A 22,324-nucleotide genomic window follows, 5' to 3' on the forward strand; every position below is an offset into this window, starting at 1 on the left:
CCAGATCAGCCAACATGTTTTGAAAAGCTTTAGAAAATATATTTGAATTTAAAAACACAGTAGTTAAACAGCTACATAAGGTACATTTAGATTTAAAATATTGAAAAGATTCTACAAGGTCATCTGTAAAAGTACTGCACTTATGTGAATGGGCTTTTTTACTCATGCATTTCGTAAGTTTCATATTTATTGTATTCGTTTGTCATTTTACTATAGACAGCATATAGATATTGTTGTGCTTTTCACATTTTATCAGGGCTGTTTATATGTATGCACAACTGCATCATGGTCTTTCTTTCTTATATTGTTTTATATTTTTCATGCATACTTTTATAAAGTTTCCACCTTTCACTTAATTAAAAGTACTATTTGTTTATTAGATATTCATATTTCACCTTTGTTTTCTTGTCTAAAACTTGCAGTTAAATTAGTTTAACTAAACACTGAATTTCACGTGATCCCATTAGCCTACTTTAAGCTATAACACTGCTAATATCCATTAGTAATTAGTTAAGTAAAGATCAATGTTTTGGTAAAAGAATACACACGTTGGTAGAATAACTAATAAACTAAATTACATATTAAGTGTATTTGGTTGGCCAAAAACACAGTGCAAAGGCTTCCACATCCACGACTGCCTTGTGGTTGCTATGGAAAATGTCCACAGCAACAGTACCACTGGGGGTGGAGACTAAAAATGATGGACAGCTGTTATAAACCAATTCACGATCGAGAAATAGGAAGGTGACCAATGAAAATGCAGCAAAGAAAGAGCTGTAGTTAGATAGAGAGCGCGAGGGCAGTAGCATGTATCACAACCTCTGTGAGACAACAGCGAAAAAGACTAATGGTAAGCCAAGTATTAGCCACCTGATATCATTTACATACCGCTACCTAGTAAGCTAACTACGATAATTGTATTACTCAGTGTTGCGTGCACTGACAGTGACCGGGCATATTTTTTTATGTTGGGTGGCTATTACTGCTGGACTTTTTCGTCTAGCTAAACGGTAACGTTAGCTATTGCTACCAGTTGTGTGTTGTCTCAGCATCACAGCCCGTCTGAGAGAAGAGATGCTTTTCTGTCAGACACATTACTGTGTATTTAAAAACAACACACATTCATGATGACTGAAGTTAACAACATTACAAAACTATCGACATTTAACCCTTAGCTTTATGATGAAAGCCTAATATGCTCCAGCCTCAGCAGAGCTTTGCAATAACGTTATGCTCCTTAATTTCTTTGCAGACCCAGCATGAGGAGCCAGTCACTCCACTGACATGGACAAGTACGAAAAGGTGAAGAAAATTGGGGAAGGTTCGTTTGGAAAGGCCATCCTAGTCAAATCCAAAGAGGATGGACGCCAATATGTCATCAAGGAGATTGGCATATCTGCAGTAAGATCCTATGCATAATGTTACACAAGCTTCACATGTCACTGTTAAGTGAGCTCCATCCCTCCATTCTCTGTTCCTTTTTTTCTGACAGATGCCAAGTAAAGAGAGGCAGGAATCTCGGAAAGAGGTTGCTGTTCTTGCCAACATGAGTCATCCCAACATTGTCCAGTACAAGGAGTCTTTTGAAGGTATTCACACAATCCAAAGATCTTAGCCATTAGGTGAAAGAACCACAGAGTTAATCTTATGCAATTATATCCAGATGGACACAATATAAGCTGTAATGCCTTTTCTGAATGTCCTATACAACTGTTTTTAGAGGGGGGCTGCCTGTACATTGTGATGGATTACTGTGAGGGTGGAGACCTCTTTAAGAAGATCAACTCTCAGAAAGGAGTACTGTTCTCAGAAGAACAAGTAAGCCACTTGTTCTTTGACACAGGCATGCACGTGTGGATTGAATTGATCATATTTACTGGTGCTGTTTCATATCTTTATCCTCTTCTTTGAAAATGTATTAAGACTCTTTTTTTTCCTTGAGTTGTTCAGCCATTACAAATGATGTATATACTGTAGGAAGTTGATACTGTATAATGCGGTGTTTCATCTTCTCCCTTTCCTAGATCTTGGATTGGTTTGTGCAGATTTGCCTGGCACTGAAGCATGTGCATGATCGTAAAATCCTCCACAGGGACATCAAATCACAGGTATTGCTTCATGCATTACACGGTGTTCCCTCAGTGATTATAAATTGTTTACTTGTCATGTATTGCCTTATTTATCTGTATTTTCATAATGTCTTCATAGAACATATTTTTGACAAAAGCTGGAACTGTACAGCTTGGAGACTTTGGAATTGCAAGGGTGCTGAACAGGTATGTGAGATGTCATCTGAATAGATTTGCAGATCTCTACAAAACCAAGATTTGGGAATAGTTAAGCACAATCAAATTTTGCTTTTCATTCTCTTCTCATTTTCAGCACTGTAGAACTGGCAAGAACATGTATAGGCACACCATATTACCTATCACCAGAGATCTGCGAAAATAAACCGTACAACAACAAAAGGTACTAACTTGATGTTGTGGAATACCATGGTTTTTGTGTTTGTCTCACTTGTGGTGTATATGAATGAAATTTAATAAAAATCCAGGGGAATTTGCAATCCAAATTCTGTCCCACCAAATTGTGAGTCATGCAGGATAAGCTATTGGCCTCTGGGTGATGTAAAGGTATCATGTCTCCTCTTAATTGAGTGAACCTGCTTGTCTGTAGCTACAGCAGGAAGCTAGTATTGATTTCCTTTAACTATTTTAATAATGCATGTAATCTAATCTACTTTCGTTGCAACCAATGATGTAAATTTAGCAGCATATCAATGTCCCTTGTGGAGTTTTCACAGCAATGTTAAAATCCTTTTTTCCTTTCATAAAGAAAGGAAAAGCATTGCAAGAGACTGTTAATACTTTATTCAATGAATGTAAAGCTGCCCCAGAACTTATCCCTGCCTGTCCATTTGTGTGCTCTCTCCTCTCACTTTCCCTACTTTCCCTCCCTCTGCAGTGATATTTGGGCCCTAGGGTGTGTCCTATATGAAATGTGCACTCTAAAGCATGCAGTAAGTATTCTGTGTGTGAGCTGTTTACTAATTAATGTAGCTGTAATGTATCCTACGCAGCATTGCAATGCTTTCTCACATGCTTTGATCTCTTCCCTGTATGTACTGTATGTATAATGGTTGGCCAACTAAGTTTCAAGGGCGGAGTCATTTTTCCTGAGTGTCTCATAATCAAATCTGTAACTCTTTATAGTCTCCACCACTCCCTAAAAAACTCTGCTTTGATCTATCATTGCCTAAGATTGAGTATGATTGCCCTCAGTGATTTCTCCGCAGTGGTTATTAAAGTGTTCTACATGTATTTCTGCTCAGTTTGAGGCTGGCAACATGAAGAACCTAGTTCTGAAGATCATCCGTGGCTCATACCCTCCCGTGTCTGTTCACTACTCCCAAGAACTGCGCTCTCTCTTGGCACTGCTGTTCAAACGCAGCCCGAGAGAGAGGCCCTCAGTCAGCAGCATACTGGACAAACCTTTCCTGGCCTGTAGAATAGAGAGGTTCCTCACACCACAGGTGAAGCACACCGTTGTCTTACAGACTGAATTATTTGCATTAACCAGACTGTGTTCAGTTAAAAAAACAAAAACAAATATGAATTCTCTACTGATTCCAGATCATTGCTCAGGAATTCTGCCATACTTTTCTTCACAAGCAGCCTAAAGTGGGTGTGGTGCAGGTGCCACCAGGTAAGCAAATGGGGTTATTCCATAATTGGGGAGGTAGTAGTAGTAGCAATAGCCATGCCATGAATGAATGAATGATGAGCCGCTTGATATCTGAAAGTGCAAACAGGAACCAGAGAGATTCAGGTGGAAGACAAAAGTACTCCAAGCTGAAAACAGAAATCCTTTTAAAAACAGAACTTTCTCTTTAGTCTCCAGCACAGACACACTTGAGTTTAGCTGCTGAGGACACAGCTAAGGGGAGAAGACCGTCACAGTTTTCCGTGGTCGGCCGTGCTACCACGCAGGACCACAGCAGCATGGCTCGGCATGGCTATCCTGTGCTGTGAGGCAGAAGTAGAAATGCACGTCATTACGACTTGGCACGGCTAAAGCGGGCCAATAGAAAAACTCCTAAATGCTTAACTTCGTGCAATGCTGTCTGCCACAGTTTCTTTTTAGCTAGTACAGGAGATTTAATGACCTAGTACAGGAGTCATTAAATCAAAAAAAATAATCTAAAATATTACACATAGGGGCTTTAACCCAACTATTATGTTCAATGAGTTCAAATTTGTAAGTCCCAGTTAAACAACAGTTAGAGCATCTTTAGCTTTTAACATATGGCTGGGGTATAGTTACGAGAGGGCTTTGTTGAAATGGTTCCGATTTGATTGGATGACTTAAAAGTGTAGGCGTAGCTCATAAGAAGTGATACAAAGCTGAGCCTCAACCCCCGCCTCCCTCACCCGCATTTTTACATCAGGAGATGAAGGATAAGGGAGAAATGAATAACCTAGATCTGAACCACTCTTTTGGAAATGTACACAGACTAATATCCAAACACACTCATTCTACTATGATATCACTCTGCCAGCTGCTATGACCCATGAGCTAACTGTGAAGTGTGGTTTTATACAGTATGTTGGCGGAGTTAGCTAGTTGCCCTAAGGATGGGGAAAGAGCGGGATTTTAATACAAAAATACTCAAATTGTTATTTGACATATATTTGGAGAGAGTAAACAATTAACAAAGAGACACATGAATAGAACTTGGAAAAGTTTTTTTTTTTGTTCCCGTGTCTTTTAATTGTACCGCTCTATGACATAGGTATGACATAGGTGACAAATTTACAGTAATCGTACTAAGGCCTACATTCAATTTGTGCTCCACATATAATGATTTGTTGGGGCAATGCTGGCCAGAGGTTTGAAACACTAAGTGCATTTCAACTATAGTGTGAATAACATTATGGAATTGCACTTTCCTGATAAAATGTTCCTTTACTTGTTATCCTGTGGAGACCAGTGAGTAGACCCCACTAAAAAATAATTTTGATGTCTTGTTTCTTATTCATTTGCATTGCACATTGTATTTGCTGTTGAATACTGACTTGGATAAATGTTTAAATACTTTTTACTTGTGTGACTAGCTAAGCGTCCCGCCCCTGGCTCCATACCACTCACCCCAGCCCAGAAGATTACCAAACCAGCCAGCAAATACGGAGTGCCTTTAACTGTGAGGAAGGTGTCCGATGCAGCCAAAAAGCCTGCAGAGAGGAAACTAGCTGTAAAGCATAAAGCGGTTAGTAGATTGTTGAGGTTGATGTCAAGTTGCTGTGATTTTTGAGCTTCAATTATGACTTTTTTGTGTGCTCTGGGTGTAAAAAAAAAAAGCTCTATTTGATGTTGAGCTCTGTGTGTGTGTGTGTGTGTGTGTGTGTGTGTGTGTGTGTGTGTGTGTGTGTGTGTGTGTGTGTGTGTGTGTGTGTGCGCGCATCATTGTGTGTTGGCAACCTCTGAACCCCAGTGTCATATGTTGCTTAGGCCCCTCTCCCAGCAGCCCCCCAGAGAAGAGTGAGTCAAGTGGAGCAAGAGAGGAAAAAACATGAGGTACAGCTGAGAGCGCCTCATGACTCAAATTTACTCCTTTTTCTCTCCCCATTTACTCACACATCAAGGTCCCTTCCTACCAGCATTTTTCCTTCCTCCCTCTCATTACGCTCAATCCCTATATTCACCTGTTTTCTGCTCACGGCCCATTCGGAGTGTTCTGCCTGATTTAGCTTTCTCGGTTAACCAACATTTCCCTCCTCACCTACCTGCCCAGTGACAGAGCAGTCCTGCTGCCTCTTGCCTCAAAGCGGTTTTTTTTAAGATGTCTCTTTTTGATTGAGATGCTTTTGCCTCATGCTGCAGGATGGCATCAGAAAGAAAAGGATGGAGCTGATTGAGAAAGAACGAAAACAGAGAGAGCAGGTGGGTGCACTCACTGTTATGTCCCTCCTGTAAAGTTTCTAAAAGAAAAGGAAACTACTGAAAGTGTAACAACTGTGTTGCCTTTAGATGTTCCTGTTGAAAGCTGAGCAAATGAAGAGATATGAAAAAGAAAAGGTAGGTGTTAAATGTGCTCCTCGTGGGTACAGTATAGTTCTCTTATGTGTCAAGTCAATTACTGAAAAACTGATGATCCTGTGATCTATAACAGATCAATCGTATAAACCAAGCCAGAGAACAAGGCTGGAAGCATGTTTTGAGTTCTAGTGGAGGCAGCAGCCCAGAGAGGAAGGTAATGAATGCCCATTTCCTTTTTTTATGATACAAAATGTTACTTATGCCACCTTTTACATTCAAAGTATTTCCACATTTTAGGATTGTTAGGATAATTGTAACTTTACAAATCAGTTGTACTCGTGTCATACATCTCCTGCTTCAGACTCACAACCACCCTTTTGTCCCCTTAACTCAGTGTTTTGTCGGTGCTGGAAAGAGGGCTGTCCCAAGCTCTGTTCAGGGTCCTACTCCAGCCTGTCTCCCAAGTAAAACCCCGTATGAACACTACCACGCTGCTCTGGACCAAATGGCTAAACCACAGCCTAAAGTCATCAGCAGAGAGGGATCCTCAGTAGGACCAAGCAGTCCCATTCGGTAAGTTTACATGTCTTTGTATTTAAGGGGATTTAGGTGTGTTGAATAATTGATTTAATGGCATCGCCTCTGTGTGTAAGAGGTGTACCGGCTGCTGCTGGCCCAGTGCTGCCCAATGGCCCTGCTCGACTCCTAAACCCCGATGTAATCAAGAGGGAACTGCAGAGGCTGCAGCACGTTTCTAAACCAGCCCATGTTAGTAGGTCAGTCAAGCAGCTTCTTCCCAATCAGAAAATGACCCTACACATCTGTATTTAAACTCTACATCCTTGTGATTTTCATAGTGTGGAAAGTAGTAGTAAATAACCACATTCTGTTTTCAGGCCGCGTGGTCATGCTGTTGCTGGACGAGCCTATCAGGTTGAGGAGTTTTTACAGCGGAAGAGAGAAGCCATGCTCAACAAAGTTCGCGCTGAGGGACAGCTGGTACGTGGTTTGACTTATACTGTGATTTTAATGGTAACCTTTTGAGTAGGGGTGTGAATCTTCACTGGTCTCACGATTCAATTTGATTTCGATTATCCTGTCAACGATTCGATGCGATTCGATATCCCGATACATCACGATGGATCACCTCCATCGTTTTCATCAACAAATTCAAGCAGTCACATATATATGAACTTTCATTTTTATTGCATCTGATCTTATAAAAGACACTTCCTGAATGTAGCAGAGTCTGAACACAGCAGACAGCAAACAAAAGGCAAAAACAAAAAAAGCAGCAAACGGAAAATCAACAAGCAACATCAGTAGGCAATAATTATTGCATCGCGATGCATCAATGCAATGATTCATTTCAACACCCCTACTATTGAGTATTTAGTGCTGTTTCTGAAATATGGAACCTTTTCTATCATAGTTACAACCCCTCCCATACTGGGTATGAACACTGATGTATCTCTAGCAAATATGAATCTTCAGGCTCCGTTGAACACTGACTGAATCAGATTGCTCTATGTATTGTTAAATGGTTGCTCGTACTGCCAAACCCACTGAGCATCAGCCAGGTTTCAGCTCATTGTTTTGGTTTGCTGGTCTGTAAGGTTGACAGCTCTCACTGTCAATCCCATGTCCAGCTACTGTATAAACAGCCTGCTCTCACCATGAGCTCACACAAGCCTGTTGTATTGACCTGAGTAGCATTGAGCCAAAGTAATGGAGTGGCTGAGAGGCCAAAAAGAAGTTGAGAGAAGTTGTATGAAAAGATAAATCCATCAGACAAAGTTAGTGTATCAAGGCTCTGTTGCGGTTTGTTTTCGAGAGGCATTTTAGGCCTTTTATTTCCGATAGAACAGCTTAGACATGAAAGGAGAGAGAAGGGGAATGACATGCAGCAAAGGGCCGCAGGTCGGAGTTGAACCCGCGACCGCTGCGTCGAGGACTAAGCCTCATCATGTGGGCGCGCTCTCTACCAGGTGAGCTACCCAGGCACATGTTTTTAATACTGCATTAATAGATTTTCGGCCACTAGGGATCAGAAGTAGCTGATGGACAGATGTCCCTGACATTTTCTCGCCTTTTTAAGTTTGTAGCTAATGTGTTTGCAAACAATTGACATCCAGCAGACATCAAGCAAAATGATCATCCCACTGACATTGTGTTTCCTATATTATATATAAGTTATACATTTAAGTCCAATGTTTACTGGCCTGCTTTAGTCTTTACCAACCCGTGAGAAAGATTTCTGGGTTTTCAGCTCACTAGATGGTTGACTTTCTCCACCAGCTAGCTGCTAACGTTATCTGTCTGCTGTATGGTGCTGGGCAGATTTATTGCTCGAAGGTTACCAGCTGCCATATGCTGGAGACAGTGTTGTAGTCGAGTCACCAACTGTCGAGTCCAAGTCAAGTCTCGGGTCCCCAGTGTTGGAATCAGAGTCCAAGTCAGAGTCACCAAAGAAGAGTTGAGTCCGAGTCTAGTCACCATTACCTGAGTTCTTTTTCAAGTCGAATCATGAGTCCAGAGAATAGTGACTTGAGTCAGACTACTACTCAAGCAGGACTACAAAAAAAACAAACTACTACAAATAAAAGTAGTCAGAAACTTCATCCAAGTTTCAAGTCCTATTTCATAAATCCTCAAATTCCAGTCTAAGACCAAGTCATAAGTGCGCGAGTCCAAGTTGAGTACTCCATCACTGGCTGCAGGAAATGGGGGTTGATGAGAGTAGTGAGACTAAATCAAAGAGTTAATCTGTACCCTGTAAAACCAAAACAATGGACTAAAATACTATGTAGAGCTGCAGAGGTGGGGGATCATTCTCTGTGGGTTCATTATTATGAGTGACTCCTTTTTCAATTTACATGAAGTGATTTGATTCAATGTTAATTTAAAAAATATTGATCAATGCAGGTTTACCTCCTGGCCCCAGCTCATGTTGTTGCAGTTAGATGTTAGGGGCTACAACCTTTTTTTTTTTTTAAAATGTGGTTAAATTGAACGGTAAACAGGGTACTCGTCAAAACCTGGCAGCAATCTATGGAAGCCGGGCTGGTTCGATTCGGTGCAGGAGACCCAAAGCCAACAAAGAGGAGGAGGTAGGAGCCCAGGCCTGAATGCCCAGCCTTACATTACACCTCACTCATAGCACGTCTGGCTTGGCTCGGCGTCCTTCATATATCTGCACAAAACTCCCTTTGACACCCATAATTCAACCCAGCAGCTCAAACCCATGCCCACTCCTTGTACATCACGTGGTGTTCCACTGTCCAGTGAGCTGTTCCATTTTGTAACTTTTGATTTGCCTCCCAATAATGGCTGTTGTTATTCATAAACAATATATAACCATTGTTTTTTTGTTTATTGTGCATAATGTCCCATTTTAAATAACCACACCACCTCAGTTTTGAGTTGTGTATTGCAGCTTTTTTTTGTTGCTTTGAATGGAGTACATATAAATATATGCATCTTTATTGTTAACTGCAAAAAAATTGTTATTTTTATTCTGGCTGAATGGCTGATGTGTTAATGTACATATGCTATCATCATATTGTGTTTTAAGTATTACTTTGTTATAAGTGCTCCCTGTGTATGCAGTATTGTTTTTGTATGATTGTGACCACAGTTATCAATGCTTTGTTCTACTTTGCCTCTGTGTGTGTCTGTGCAGACATGTCGAGCATACACTATGTAACATTTCTGTATTTGTTCTCAGGAGTACTTGTCGAGACTGAGGCAGATCCGCTTGCAGAACTTCAATGAGCGTCAGCAGATCAAAGCCCGACTCAGAGGAGAGAAGGTACAGTCCTCCACTCTCAGATTCTGAGAGCACCGTTTTAATGAGTGTTTTCAGTTCTCTCCGACATTTCATCTCCTGGCTGCTGTTGGTGTGCGTTTCAGTATGACAGTGATGGTTCTGACAGCCAGGAGTCCAGTGAGGAAGCACAGCTCAGGAGAAAGAAGATAGAAGCTTTAAAAGTGAGTCTGCCTGGAAAATAATACATTTCACAATATGCAACATTTAGATGATAGCAAGAAGAACATAGTTAAACCAGTGACACAATGACACAATTGAGCAGGTAATAACAAAAGAGAAAGATGATGTTAGTCAATCTCAGCCTGGATTTAAAAAAGACCAGCAGCTCCCTTCCAGGCTACCTGAGCCTGTGACTTGTTCTCCTGGTTGTTTTTAATCAGGATTAGATCCTATACCTACCAATCCTATAATCAATTCTACAATTACCTGGCAACCAGCGTAGAGGAAATAAAACAAGGCTAATATTGTCACACCTTTCAAAGCCTCACTGCTGCATTCTGCTCTAACTGCAGACAAAGTGTGAAATCTGAGTGAGACAGGAATCCAATTTATCTTAATGAGATGCTATTAAGTCATCAACTGAGATGCAATCATTTGCTCACCTCTGAAATAGACTGCAATTGGATGGAACTCTTATTGTCATTGCCCCAAAACAATGGTTGGCCATAGCCTCATTCTTTTTCATTTGCATGTGTGTGTATATATGTATTCCGCCAGGCCCAAGCAAATGCCCGTGCTGCTGTTCTGAGAGAGCAACTAGAGAAGAAGAGGAAAGAAGCATTTGAGAGAGAAAAGAGAGCTTGGGAGGACCATGTAAGCTCTATCATTCTTTGCACATACCTACCATTATTTGGCCTTATTTGGTGCATTAGTTGAGTCTAATCTTGATTATTGTGTATTGTTGAAGCTTGAAGCTCGGGGGGTGAAGGTTGGCATGGCAGCAGGCAACGTAGCGGCGGTGGCAGTAGTAGCAGCAGTATCACCTACCTCTGACAGTCCTCTTCCACAGCCCAGTCCCTCTCAGCCGGCCATAGCTGCCAAAGCTCCAGTCCTGCCTGCAACCAAACCCTCCACCCCAGCTATATCCATGACCGCTGCCCTGAAGAATGTCGGAGCAGTCAGTATACATTTACAAAGTCTATCACACCCTAGGTCATAGTATTGTTTGAGCATGTACTCCTGAGCTATATCAATTTTGCATTTTGTGTTTGGCAGATTACTCCACTAAAAGAAAAGTTGGCCGAGCCTGAGACTGATACCGTCATCCAGGTGAGTGGATTAAAGTAACAGTGTGCTAAAATGGCAGGATTTCTGAATCTTCCCTGAGTCAATATTTAGAAAGACAATACTATTCAATGCTTCCCATGATACAGAGTGAGAAAAAGCAGATTCTACGCAGACTTAACCAGAACCTAAAAGCCCAGAGTCCAGTGGAGGAGCTGGAGGAGTCGCTTCCACTCCCTGCAGAACCAATTCCTGCTCCCCACCAGAACCAGTCCGACACAGAGAACCGCCCCTCTTCAAACGGAGACCGGAAGAAGTGGGATGCAGCAGAACTGCCTGTACTTCCTGTGGCTCAGCAAACCTTAGAGGAAACCTTAACCAGTACGTCCAGCCAAATTTACAAGATTATTTTTTTACCATTTTGTGTACATGCTGGCACACTTACGGTATATTAGTGTAGTGTTTGTTGATTTAGAATTAAAAGAGATACTTTAGTAATAATACCACATGCGAGCAGAAATTTCATGCTCACTTTAAATTTGCTTTGCAAGGCATTTATACACATTAGTGCTTCTATTTAAAAGTTTTAGAAGACATTTTGCTCAGCTTCTCCCCCCCAACATTCCCTCACCAGCTACCTCAGTGTCCTCAGAAGATGGACCATCCTCTGGTGAAGACAGGAAGAAGTGGGAGGCAGGAGGAGTTCCACTTGTCCTCTCTGTAGCCCAACAAACTCTGGAGGAGACATGCATCAGGACCATCGGTGAGTTACCTTCTCCCTGAGCGATCACAAAAAAAAGAAAAATCACAACCATCTGCAGTGTGCATATAAAATAATCTAAGTCTAATTCTCTCTCTGTGTGTGTATGTGTGATGTCTCAGAGCAAACAGTGGGTGAAGTTATACAGATGGGTAAGCTACAGGACGAAGCTCCTAGGAAGGTGTGGAGAGCAAGTCCAGACTCTCAGGTGCTGAGAGTACTTCAGGAGGCAGAGCTTCAGCCTCTCACCCAGCAGCTGGAGAGCGTCACCATCTGGGAGGAAGAGTTTTCCAGCCCTGGTTAGTCTTCATTATTTATGTCATTATGTGGACGTGACAGACCCTTCTTAATAATAATAATAATAATAATAATAATAATAATAATAATAATTCATTACATTTATATAGTGCTTTATCATAGACACTCAAAGTGCTTGCGGGGGGGTGACTACTCTCTACCACCAATGTGTAGCACCCACCTGGGTGATGCACGGCAGCCTTATGACGCCAGACGCTCACCACACATCAGCTCAGTAGAGCGGGAGGGGAACATGTTTTTAGTGGTGGGGGAAACCAGAGCACCCGGAGAAAACCCACGCAGACACAGGAAGAACAGGCAAACTCCACACAGAAAGGCCCGGGAGACCACGGTTCCAACCTTCTTGCTATGAGGCCACAGTGCTAACCATTGGGCCACCGTGCTGCCCATGTTCTTAAATGGTTTCATTTTTACTTTTTCAAATTTCAAAAAATGTATAAATTGTTAAGATGTACTAGAAGTATATTCACTTACCGATGATGCCATATTCTCCCCAGATAAGCCGAGCCTGACAGCAGCAGCTGAGATTTTGAAGACGCCTAAAGAAGCGTTGCCTTCTAAGCCAACGCCGCCTGCTGGGGTTCTGAGCCCAGAGGTCCAGAAGGAGAGTGCAGACTCCACAGAGACCTCGCATCAGGAAATGCCTGTGGCCGGTGCTGTAGAACGAGTGACACTGCCACCCAACCTCACTGAGATTCAGGGTTAGTGTGACACTTAACCCGACATTGATTGAATATCTCAGCTCCACATTTTTTAAAGCCTAATGCAATCCTGTCTGGTCTGAATTCTTCCAGATCCAGCAGACATGGAGTCCCTGGTTTTGGAAGAGACACCTAAACAGGCCTCACAACCCCCAGCTGGTGTGCAGCAGGCATGGGAGCATGAAGCCCAGCAGCCAATGTGACTGTTCATCTTTTGTTTTCTCTTTATATTAAGAAAGACATTTGCACACCAAAATGAAAATTCAGCCATTGTTTACCCCAATATTCAGTTTAAACTTGTTGTACCCATATTTCTTGGAGTGAACAATTTCTTTATTACATTTAAAGACATCATACATGTTTGTGGAGCTAAAGTGTATTTTTCTTATAGGCCACCAGAGGGTGGTACAAGACCAGCAGACCCTAAGGATGTTGAGAAGAGTGCAGAGAAACCAACTGAATCTTCCGGTGAGGTTGAGGTTTAGTGAGTCACAGCCACTTTATTCGTTTTCAGCGTGATTATTATCTTAATTAAATCTTCCCTTCGCCTCCGTCTCCCAGGTTTCACACAATGCGAGGAGCCCCTGTTTATAAAGTTGTGTTCCCCAGCCCACCGACGCACTGCTGCCCTTGCACTCCTCTCAGCCCAGTCCTCCATGGATGAATCATCCTCCTCTCTGGCCTCTCGCTCACGCTCTGTCTCCCCTCTGCGCTCCAAACACCACGACACCCTCCTCATTGGTCTCTCAACGGGCATGTTTGACGCCAATAACCCCAAGGTGATTACTGAGCTTTTGTTTTGTTTTTATACAGGAAATGACATAGCATTATGAGGACAGGTCTAATGGTATCACATGGGATCTATGTTTGATGTCGCAATTGCAGACCTATCTCCACAGCCCTGTGTAAACAGCTTTAGTTTTTACAGAGAAGAAATGGAGGAGGAGCTCAACCGTCTCCTCTGGCCCTAATGACACAATGAAATGGTGTCTGCGAGTCGATCCAAAGGGACTTCATCTCCACAGTAAAGTGTGGCTACACCACACATACATTCTGGGATAGGAGAAAAAAAAACGCTCTGGGTTGTTTGCATTTCTTTAAACCAATCACAATTGTCTTGGGCGGAGCTAAGTTCAGGACGCACCGACGGTGGCTCTGCAAAATAGTCACAGGAAGGAAGCTGTTTTTTGGTGGAACATTTGCACCCTGCAAAAAAAAAACGGCAGATAAAATAATCAATGAAGTTAACTGTTCACACAATAGAGTAACATGAGCTATTTAAATAAGCTGGATACATGGTTAAACATCATTTGCTCTTACCAGATTTTGAGAATGAGAACACACACAGAGAGCAGAAGTGGAGGGGTAAAGCCTGACATTCGGCGCGTGAGTAACATGCCGGATGTCAGGATTTATTCTGAAAATGTGCTTCTGTTCATCCAGACTATGTTTGATGTGATCCGGTGAACGGGTTGAATTGTTCTTGTGCTTGGTGTGATGTCGAGACTTGTGTGGTATTTTTAGGTAGGAAATCAGTCTTCTTTATTAATGAATGAAGCCAGAGCCATTAATCACATGCAGTGGGTAGGTCTGATAGAACAGAAGGAGCATCCATCAACCTATATCTTTCATAACCTTCATCAGGGACAGTGGGATCTGCAGAAACTAGCCCAACATTATTTCCCCTCAAAGAGCTGCATAGAATATGAATGTGGTAGGTTTTGTAAGTGTGCTCTTTTTAGGGTTTGGTTGTTTCTAGTATATAACCTTGACGTTCCACTTCAGGGAGGAAAATCCGCCGGATGCATGTATTTTCCGTTTCCTTCCGCTTTCTTTGTGTTGGGATTTTAAATCCGGTGGATTTCTGAGGACTACGGTTAACTGCTCCTCAGATCTCTGCAGGGTAAATCCAGACAGCTAGCTAGACTATCTGTCCAATCTGAGTTTTCTGTTGCACAACTATTTTGCAGCGGCTCTGTGACGATTTTCTGATTGGTTTAAAGAAATGCCATTAAACCAGAACACGTTTTCCTCCCATCCCCGAATGCTATGTGGAGTAGCCAGACTCTCCTTCAGCGTGCTTTGGAGGAGGGTCTGGCAAAGCGAGACTAGGTTGTTGCTTACTATAAATGATATAATGGTATAATTGACTTGACTTGATCAAGTCTTCCTGTCTGAGCCCATCAAAGTATTAAACATGTCGCTCTGTTTGCATTGTACTCTCAGATGCTGCGGACATGCTCTCTCCCAGACCTCAGTCGTCTGTTCAGCCCTCAGCAGGACTCTGCAGGGGCGAGTGATGCGAATGTTGCCCCAGACAACAACCTGGAAATCGAGGACCTGGAGGATGCAGCGAAAGATGACGACCAGTCAGAGACCGAAGAGTAAGACAAACGCAGATGAAATCTTAAAAGCAAAAACATACTTTGGGGCCACACTGTCAGATTGTTGGCAAATCATAAGCTGCTGCAGTCTAAAAATGGCTGGCCATTTTAATGGTGACCGATATCTTGCCTTACCCCGATTCTGTCAATCATTTTCTAGGCATGAGAGACAAGATTAGAAAATGGCACAGGTTTCATTTTGCTAAGAAACTTTAAATACAGCCATTTTCATCTAATTGTTGGAAATGTAAGACAGAGGAGGACCAATTACTTAATGTCCTATGGTCCTGTGATAAGGTCCAGGAATTCTGGACCAGGAAGGGACCCAGGTTCCATTCAGCCCAAGATTACTGGTTCTGGGAGATGGGTCCATCCTAAGCGGGATGATAAGCACATAAGAAGCTGGGTCCAGACTAGTTTAATGATAGCCAGACAGATTATTTTAAGAGAATGGAGGAATGAAGGGCTGCCGTCAATCCAGGAGTGGGCTTGTGAGATGGCTAGAGTTGCAGCATTTGAAAAGATGTCATACAAACGGTTTGCCAGATTGGATGTATATACTAGAACATAGATATTCAACAGCAGGTCCGGGACCCCAAGGGGGTCCTAAGAGTTGCTGTAGGGGGGCCACCAAATTATTGTTTAATTGTTTAAAATACAAAAATAAAAATAAAAACTTGAATCCAACATATTATTTGTAAAGGCAAGGCAAGGCAGCTTTATTTGTATAGCACATTTCAGCAACAAGGCAATTAGCTTAAGGATTCACTGTGCCACAATCTAACATTAAAACATGATGTATAAATATATGAATATGTCAACAATTATTATTTTAATACCTTAGTACTGTATGCACCATAAAAAGGTATGTGTGAAGGCTTTATGCCGCCCTACATGTTATTGTAGGCCCAGTGTAATATGCAATTTATATTTTATATTCCTATTTTATACAATATATGTAGTAAGGGGTCCATCTCTTTTTCAACTGAGGGGTTCTTGGCCTAACAACTGTTGAAGACCCCTGTACTAGAAAATGGGGAAATACCTGAGCTTTCTGCAGGGCTCCTAGGAAGTGATGTGTTGGGGTGAAGCGTAAAGTATGTGCTTATGGTTTTATCACATAAAACCCCCCCCAAAAAACAGCCGTTTGATTGCATCCTGTGTGTAACAACAATATTCCCTGTTCCCTAGTGCATATGAGGATGAAGACCTGCGGGACATCCGGGCCTCTATGGAGAGGCTGCTCCAAGAAGAGGGCGACCTAATGAGGAACACTCCAGAGGTTGGTGCAGGAGACTTTAATGGGAACCGTCCAGACGGCGAAGACCAAGTACTGTTCAACAGGATAGCAGCTGAGATTGATCAGGACAACAATCTGATGGCTGTAGATGACGACGACGATGATGAAGAGGAGGAGGAGGAGGAAGAAGAAGGCGAGGAGGAGGATGAGGAGGACGAGGATGAGGAATGCTCTAATGGGAGTCCTGGCGATGAGGAAGCGGGGGAGCTGCTCACTAATGGTGTGGGAGAGAGGAGCCACAGTAATAACAGCCCGCTCAATGAGGAGTGGCAGTCAGGTACCAGGAATGTTATGAGTTGGTGAAATAAAAGCTGATTCAAGTATTTTAATTTAGGGCTGCAACAACTAATGATTATTTTCATTGTTGATTAATCTGTTGGTTATTCTCTCGATTAATCTATTAGTTGTCTATAAAAAGTCATAAAATGGTGAAAAATGTCCATCAGTGTTTCCCAAAAGCCCAAGATGACGTCCTCAAATGTCTTGCTTTGTCCGCAACTCAAAGATATTCAGCTTACTACCACAGAGGAGAGAAGACACTAGAAAATATTCACATTAAGAAGCTAGAATCAGAGAATTATCTTTCTTTCTTTTTTTAATAGATTAATCAATTATCAAAATACTTGTCGATTAAGTTATTGGTTGACAACTAATCAATTAATCTTTGCAGCCCTATTTTAATTCAGTTCGTATTAGTTATTTTAATGTAAGAACAAACATTCATTTACCACTTTTGTGTGACATACTCATGGTTGTCAGTCTTGCTACACAATAATTTGGAGAAAGCTTGCAAACTACTTCAGCTTATTAAAACAAAAACAAAAAAACGTCTTGAATGAATATTTTATGTCAGATGATTCATGCTTTTAATAACTGGCCGTGTAATAAATAGGAGTATTTTTGCAAACAAAGCACCTTCAGAGTGATGAAGACCAAAGTCTAACAGGATTATGGGAGGTGATAAATGCTGCTGCCCCATCCTATAGATGGCAGTGGAGAGGACCAGGGCGGAGAGGCTGCGCATCATGACAGCATCTTCAGTCGTCTGGAAGAACTTCGCTTCAATCTGGAGCAGCAGATGGGGTTTGAGAAGTTCATCGAGGCTTACAATAAGATTAAGGTATGAAACTTTTCTTATCTTTCTAAATGTTAACACCACTAAATGCTGCAACATAAAGGGCCTATCTAGCACCCAGCGCAGTGCGGCGCAAAGCCCGACGCAAAGCCCGACGCAAGTGTCTTTGCTATTTTAAGACCGTCCAGAGCCCACGTCGTTTAAATAGCAAATGCACCTGCACCCATCTGTGGCCCATGGGCGTGCTTGTCTTACAGGGAGGTGTGTTCAGGTGCATTCTGGGCTTATTGTTATCTTGAGGCAGCGGAAAGTGATTGCGCCATTGACCAACAAAAACCTGGTCTAAAGTCAGTAGCACAGCATTTCATTGTTGTTTTAACAGCACATTAGTAAAATGCTCCTAGGCTCGTGCCCAGCACGCGCACACTATGCTTGTGACACACACAGGGACGCACAGCAGCACACACACATGCAGAAGATTACAAATAAAAATATTACGGTGCAAATCCTCCATCATAATAGCAATGCTCCAAGCTCCAAACGCGCCTGGCTTTTAAAGGGAATGGGAGATGATCTCTGATTGGTTGATTGCATGTTACGCCCAAAACACACCTCTGATTAATGAAGACACGAAGTACAACCCTTTTGAACCATGCGCCCGGCACACAGACCCTTTTTTCCGCCGTCAAACTAGCAAAAGTGGATTTGGACACGCCCTAAACGCACCTGCACCAGGCGCTTCACGCCGTGCGCTTAGATCGTTAAAATAGGGCCCAAAGAGTGATTGAACATTGTTTTGTTTTTTGGCATTTAAGGCTATGCATGAAGACGAAGATGAGAATATTGACCTGGGCTCCAGTTTTGTCTTAAGCATTCTGGGAACTGAGCACCAACATCTGTATCCCAACATCCTTCATCTAGTGATGGCAGATGGCGCATACCAAGAAGGTTAGTGACGGTAGTTGGTTCTTAGTTGATTGAAGATATTTGTATCTTTGCATCATGTCCACTGTGTCTCGGAAAGGCATGGCGCTTCTCTATGTAATTTGAGTGACACCATAGCAACTGGTTAGATGTCCTATTTTCCTCCGTTCTTTATTCTATTATTTGCCATTTTCCATGACATTCTTGTTGCTTGTGTAAACCACAGAAATACATGTGTATCTCTTTTAATTGTTCTGGTCAGCTGTATTGAAATGTCCTCAATGGTTTTCCCACAGCATAGAGCTGTGTCAGAGTACAGTGAGTGTAGACTATGTAGGGAGTATGGCTTTATGGTTTGTAATCACACCGTTCAGAGTTTGCCTCTCCTCCCCGACTCAGCGGCCAGAGAGAAAGAGAGAGAGTGGTGGTCGAGCGAGCTAAAGAGTGGATAAAGAGAGCGAGCGCCGAACAAAGCAGTAATCAGAGGGACAGAAGGATTTTCTCATATTGTTTTGCAGCGGTTATATTCTAAAGCACAATTAAACCCAACCACACCTCCGTGGCAAGGTGCCGCATTGTTGGATTATCAGTGAATGCAGGGCTTCATCCTGTCTGTTTCTGAGTGTCTGTCAGTAAAACATACACGTAGCTATGAGACGCTGAGGGGGGAAAAGCCGCAGTCAGGAGTAAGAACTGGCTGCACACCCTGCACACTGTTATTGGCTGGGGGTCACACACTCACGTGGGACTCAGAGTCTCTTTGTTACCACCCAGAAACATCCTGCACACGGGAAAATAAAAAGGCAAGGGAAAATCCAGGCAGAGGGCACGGTGTCTGCAGATACAGACACCACCAAACCCTTCTAGTGGGTCATAAGTGATGATTGAGAGAGGGATTACTTTTGTATTACTCAGTACATTGTTTTTTTTAGGAAATTTATTTGACCTTTTAATGTAATCTCTCAAATCCTATCCTCTTTTCTCAAATTGCTACCAAGTCATAAAGGGACTAAGTAGATGTGAAACACACCCTTAACGCTGTCTGTCTGCTTCTTCTCGCTGTGTGCCGAGTCGGTTGTCAGACTGGGGCCACAGCAGATGCAGAAAGAGATAAAGGGAGGGGGAGGGGGGAGTATTTGAGTTTGACAGATTTCCCTCAGGATGCGAGCAGTCTTGAGAAATTCTCTCACTGAACATCTCTTTCCAACAAGTCTTTAGTTTTCTATTTTTACTGTCTTCAGTAGAAGAAATGGAGGATGTGTGATAAATGTCAAATATCTCTCTTGAGGACCTATCTCAAGGTCTGTGAAAGATGCATCTTATGGCTCCCATCCATACAGCAATAACACTTGGTATATTTTGAAATATGTTTTGAGGCATCTAACGGAGTACAGATGTACTGTGGTAATGCAGTATGATCTATTGGCTACAGTCACACATTATCCATCACTTTGCTGTGGGTTTTAGGTCACTTCTGATGCCTGTTGTTCCTGTTAAATGGGATCACCAAAGTCATGAGGATACATCATCTGGGACCCACAAATGTCTCTACCGATTTCTGTGCCAATTTGGAGTCATCTGCCTTTCTTTTGTCATTTCTTATTAAGAGACATGCTCGAACCAATTAACTCTGCCTCTCTAATTAATTATCTGTCCCAACATGGTTCTCTTTCTTCTCTCTTCTCTCCCTTGTAGATAATGATGAATAATTGTTGGTGCAGTGGAGCTGCTGGCAGCTATGACAATCTGCTAGCTATCTGATGTCTTCCCATGACGCACACCATTGGCAGAAGGATCTATGCATGAGGTGTCGCAGCCATGCATCTAACAGTGTTTCAGGCACACTTGCATGATGACTAGCTAGTACACTCGAGGCTGTTTCATACTTTTGACTATCAGCACCTGACACTATTTTCTAACCAGTGTTCATTCAAAAAGTGCATTTATCAAATCCACGTTCTTAATAACCAAAGTTTAACTTCAAGGTTCTGTCAAATGTTTGTGAAAGTCTGTATCTGTAAATGAGTGAAACACATGTATTGTCTGGTTGGATTAATAGCATAAACACTGTTGTGTTTCAGTTTGTTGTCGGTTCGGTTAAAATCCACAGTGGCTTTTTATTATTTTGTCGGGCAAAGATCTGGTTCTCTCAGGTGCTCCGTTTCTAACTGTCACATACTCAACCACAGCTTCAGAACATACACCAGGTCACCCTCATGTTTCACTCCCAACCAGTTGAACCTCCTTTTCTTACAACTCTTTTCACCAAACAAGACGTTAAATATTATCGTAATACATTTTTCACATTTCTTACTGTTTCACTTAACCCAAATTAAATCCAAAAAGAATTGGGTGAGACTGTATGTTGCCATGGTACTGTAGCAAGACTGTGGCATTAGAGTGCTTGGTGTGATGTAGTGGGCCACGTCAGAATGATGTTCGGTGCAGAGAGTTGTACCGATGATGTAAGCAATGGTATATCTATATATATATTAACAATAATTCACATTTGATTATAAATTAAATATTGGAAATCTTTATATGAATAAACCTTTTTTTTTAAGAAACTAAGGACTTTCATTTTCTTTCAACTTCACTACCATGTAGACTGTAAGCATGGATGGGTTACTGAATGGGCCTACCGGACACAGCACCCCCCCCCCTCGTCACTCGTATAGAATTGTATCATTAAAAACGTTAAAAAAAAAAACATTCTCTCCACACATGCATTCATACACACGATAACAACGATAATACTAAATAAATAGAATCAGAATCAGCTTTATTGGCCAGGTTTGCGTAAACAAACAAGGAATTTAACTCTGGTTAATCTTTGCTCTCAAAGTACAACACTCACTTAACATATAAAAACAGAAAGGACAGTAAGAAATATAAAAACAATACTGTTAAGTATACAGTATAACAATACAATAGAATTTACAATTTTACAAAAAATATACAATAACAATTGAAGAGAGGGAAAGAATAGTGCAATATGAGTATAGTCTGAGATTTAAGATTTAAATATAAATATAGTGCCTAAAGATAAATAGATAAATGAAGTAGTCAAAAACTGCATTGAGAAAAGTGCACATGGATTACAATATTGCACATTGGTTTAAAAAGAAGAGACACGCACCAACCAGGAAGAGACTCATAATGACTACAAAGAGACACAAAATGACTACAAAGAGACACAGAGCAACTAGAGTACAAAGAGATGTAAAACTACTCCAAAAATGGGCAAAACAGCCACAGAAAAAACAACTACAAAGTGACCCAAAATGACAACAAAGAGACACAAAACCAGACAGATGTGTAATGACTACAAAGAGACAGAAACCAAGAACAAAAATATTTATTTTAAACTATTAAATCTGTGTGTATGCTTAATGTAGAAGAGGTGCTGGGGACCATTGTTTAATATTCTGCCCATGACTGTAAAGTATGGTATATAAGTGTCAACATATCTGTGCTTACAAATCAGCTGTCCTACATTATATTGAGAGTCTTGGATTTGAAATGTGAAGTAGAGAGAGAGAGAGAGAGAGAGAGAGAGATTAATATCCACAGCTCTTCAACAGACCACTAACCTTTCTGTCAGCTAGCAAGATTTATTTGTAGTTGCAATCCCTGTGGAATACTATAACAAGAGCCTCCAGTGTTCTACCACCATGTCTGATTTAGTGTGGCAGGAGAAGGTGTGTTTCCTCTGAGATGGAGCATAACCAAGTAGTTGACTGTAGCATCTTCCCAATAACGATAAACAAACC

General features: G+C 41.7%; 1 protein-coding gene across 6 annotated transcripts; it reads left to right on the forward strand.

Moving 5' to 3' along the window:
• Window positions 1-664: 664 nt before the first annotated feature.
• On the forward strand, window positions 665-20,889 carry nek1 (NIMA-related kinase 1). Of its 6 annotated transcripts, none has more exons than XM_036007475.1 (36): window positions 665-850; window positions 1,253-1,401; window positions 1,493-1,589; window positions 1,721-1,818; window positions 2,025-2,108; window positions 2,209-2,276; window positions 2,383-2,469; window positions 2,965-3,019; window positions 3,332-3,532; window positions 3,633-3,705; window positions 5,115-5,266; window positions 5,509-5,574; window positions 5,881-5,940; window positions 6,028-6,075; window positions 6,170-6,250; window positions 6,431-6,609; window positions 6,690-6,812; window positions 6,933-7,035; window positions 9,060-9,146; window positions 9,764-9,847; window positions 9,949-10,026; window positions 10,583-10,678; window positions 10,773-10,982; window positions 11,081-11,134; window positions 11,239-11,470; window positions 11,718-11,852; window positions 11,972-12,148; window positions 12,665-12,868; window positions 12,962-13,067; window positions 13,260-13,336; window positions 13,430-13,647; window positions 15,095-15,252; window positions 16,444-16,829; window positions 17,539-17,672; window positions 18,443-18,579; window positions 20,247-20,889. In XM_036007475.1, coding segments are annotated over exons 2-36 (4,266 nt in total). In that variant the 5' UTR covers window positions 665-850; window positions 1,253-1,284; the 3' UTR covers window positions 20,248-20,889. The 6 variants fall into 6 exon arrangements, 5 of the variants coding, with proteins under 5 accessions (XP_035863368.1, XP_035863367.1, XP_031167640.1 ...); XM_036007474.1 differs by having other exon boundaries at window positions 18,443-18,575; XM_031311780.2 differs by having other exon boundaries at window positions 11,724-11,852; window positions 18,443-18,575.
• Window positions 20,890-22,324: the final 1,435 nt, after the last annotated feature.

The sequence above is a fragment of the Sander lucioperca genome, chromosome 11 (genome assembly GCF_008315115.2).
Source record: "Sander lucioperca isolate FBNREF2018 chromosome 11, SLUC_FBN_1.2, whole genome shotgun sequence".
NCBI classification, from domain to species: Eukaryota; Metazoa; Chordata; class Actinopteri; order Perciformes; family Percidae; genus Sander; species Sander lucioperca.

Coding starts and splice junctions, on each gene's coding strand:
- nek1 (XM_036007474.1), top strand. CDS start 1,285: ATGGACAAGTACGAAAAGGTGAAGAAAATTGGGGAAGGTTCGTTTGGA. Junction 9,147..9,763: donor AAGCCAACAAAGAGGAGGAG/GTAGGAGCCCAG, acceptor ATTTGTTCTCAG/GAGTACTTGTCGAGACTGAG. Junction 13,068..13,259: donor CATGAAGCCCAGCAGCCAAT/GTGACTGTTCAT, acceptor TTTTTCTTATAG/GCCACCAGAGGGTGGTACAA.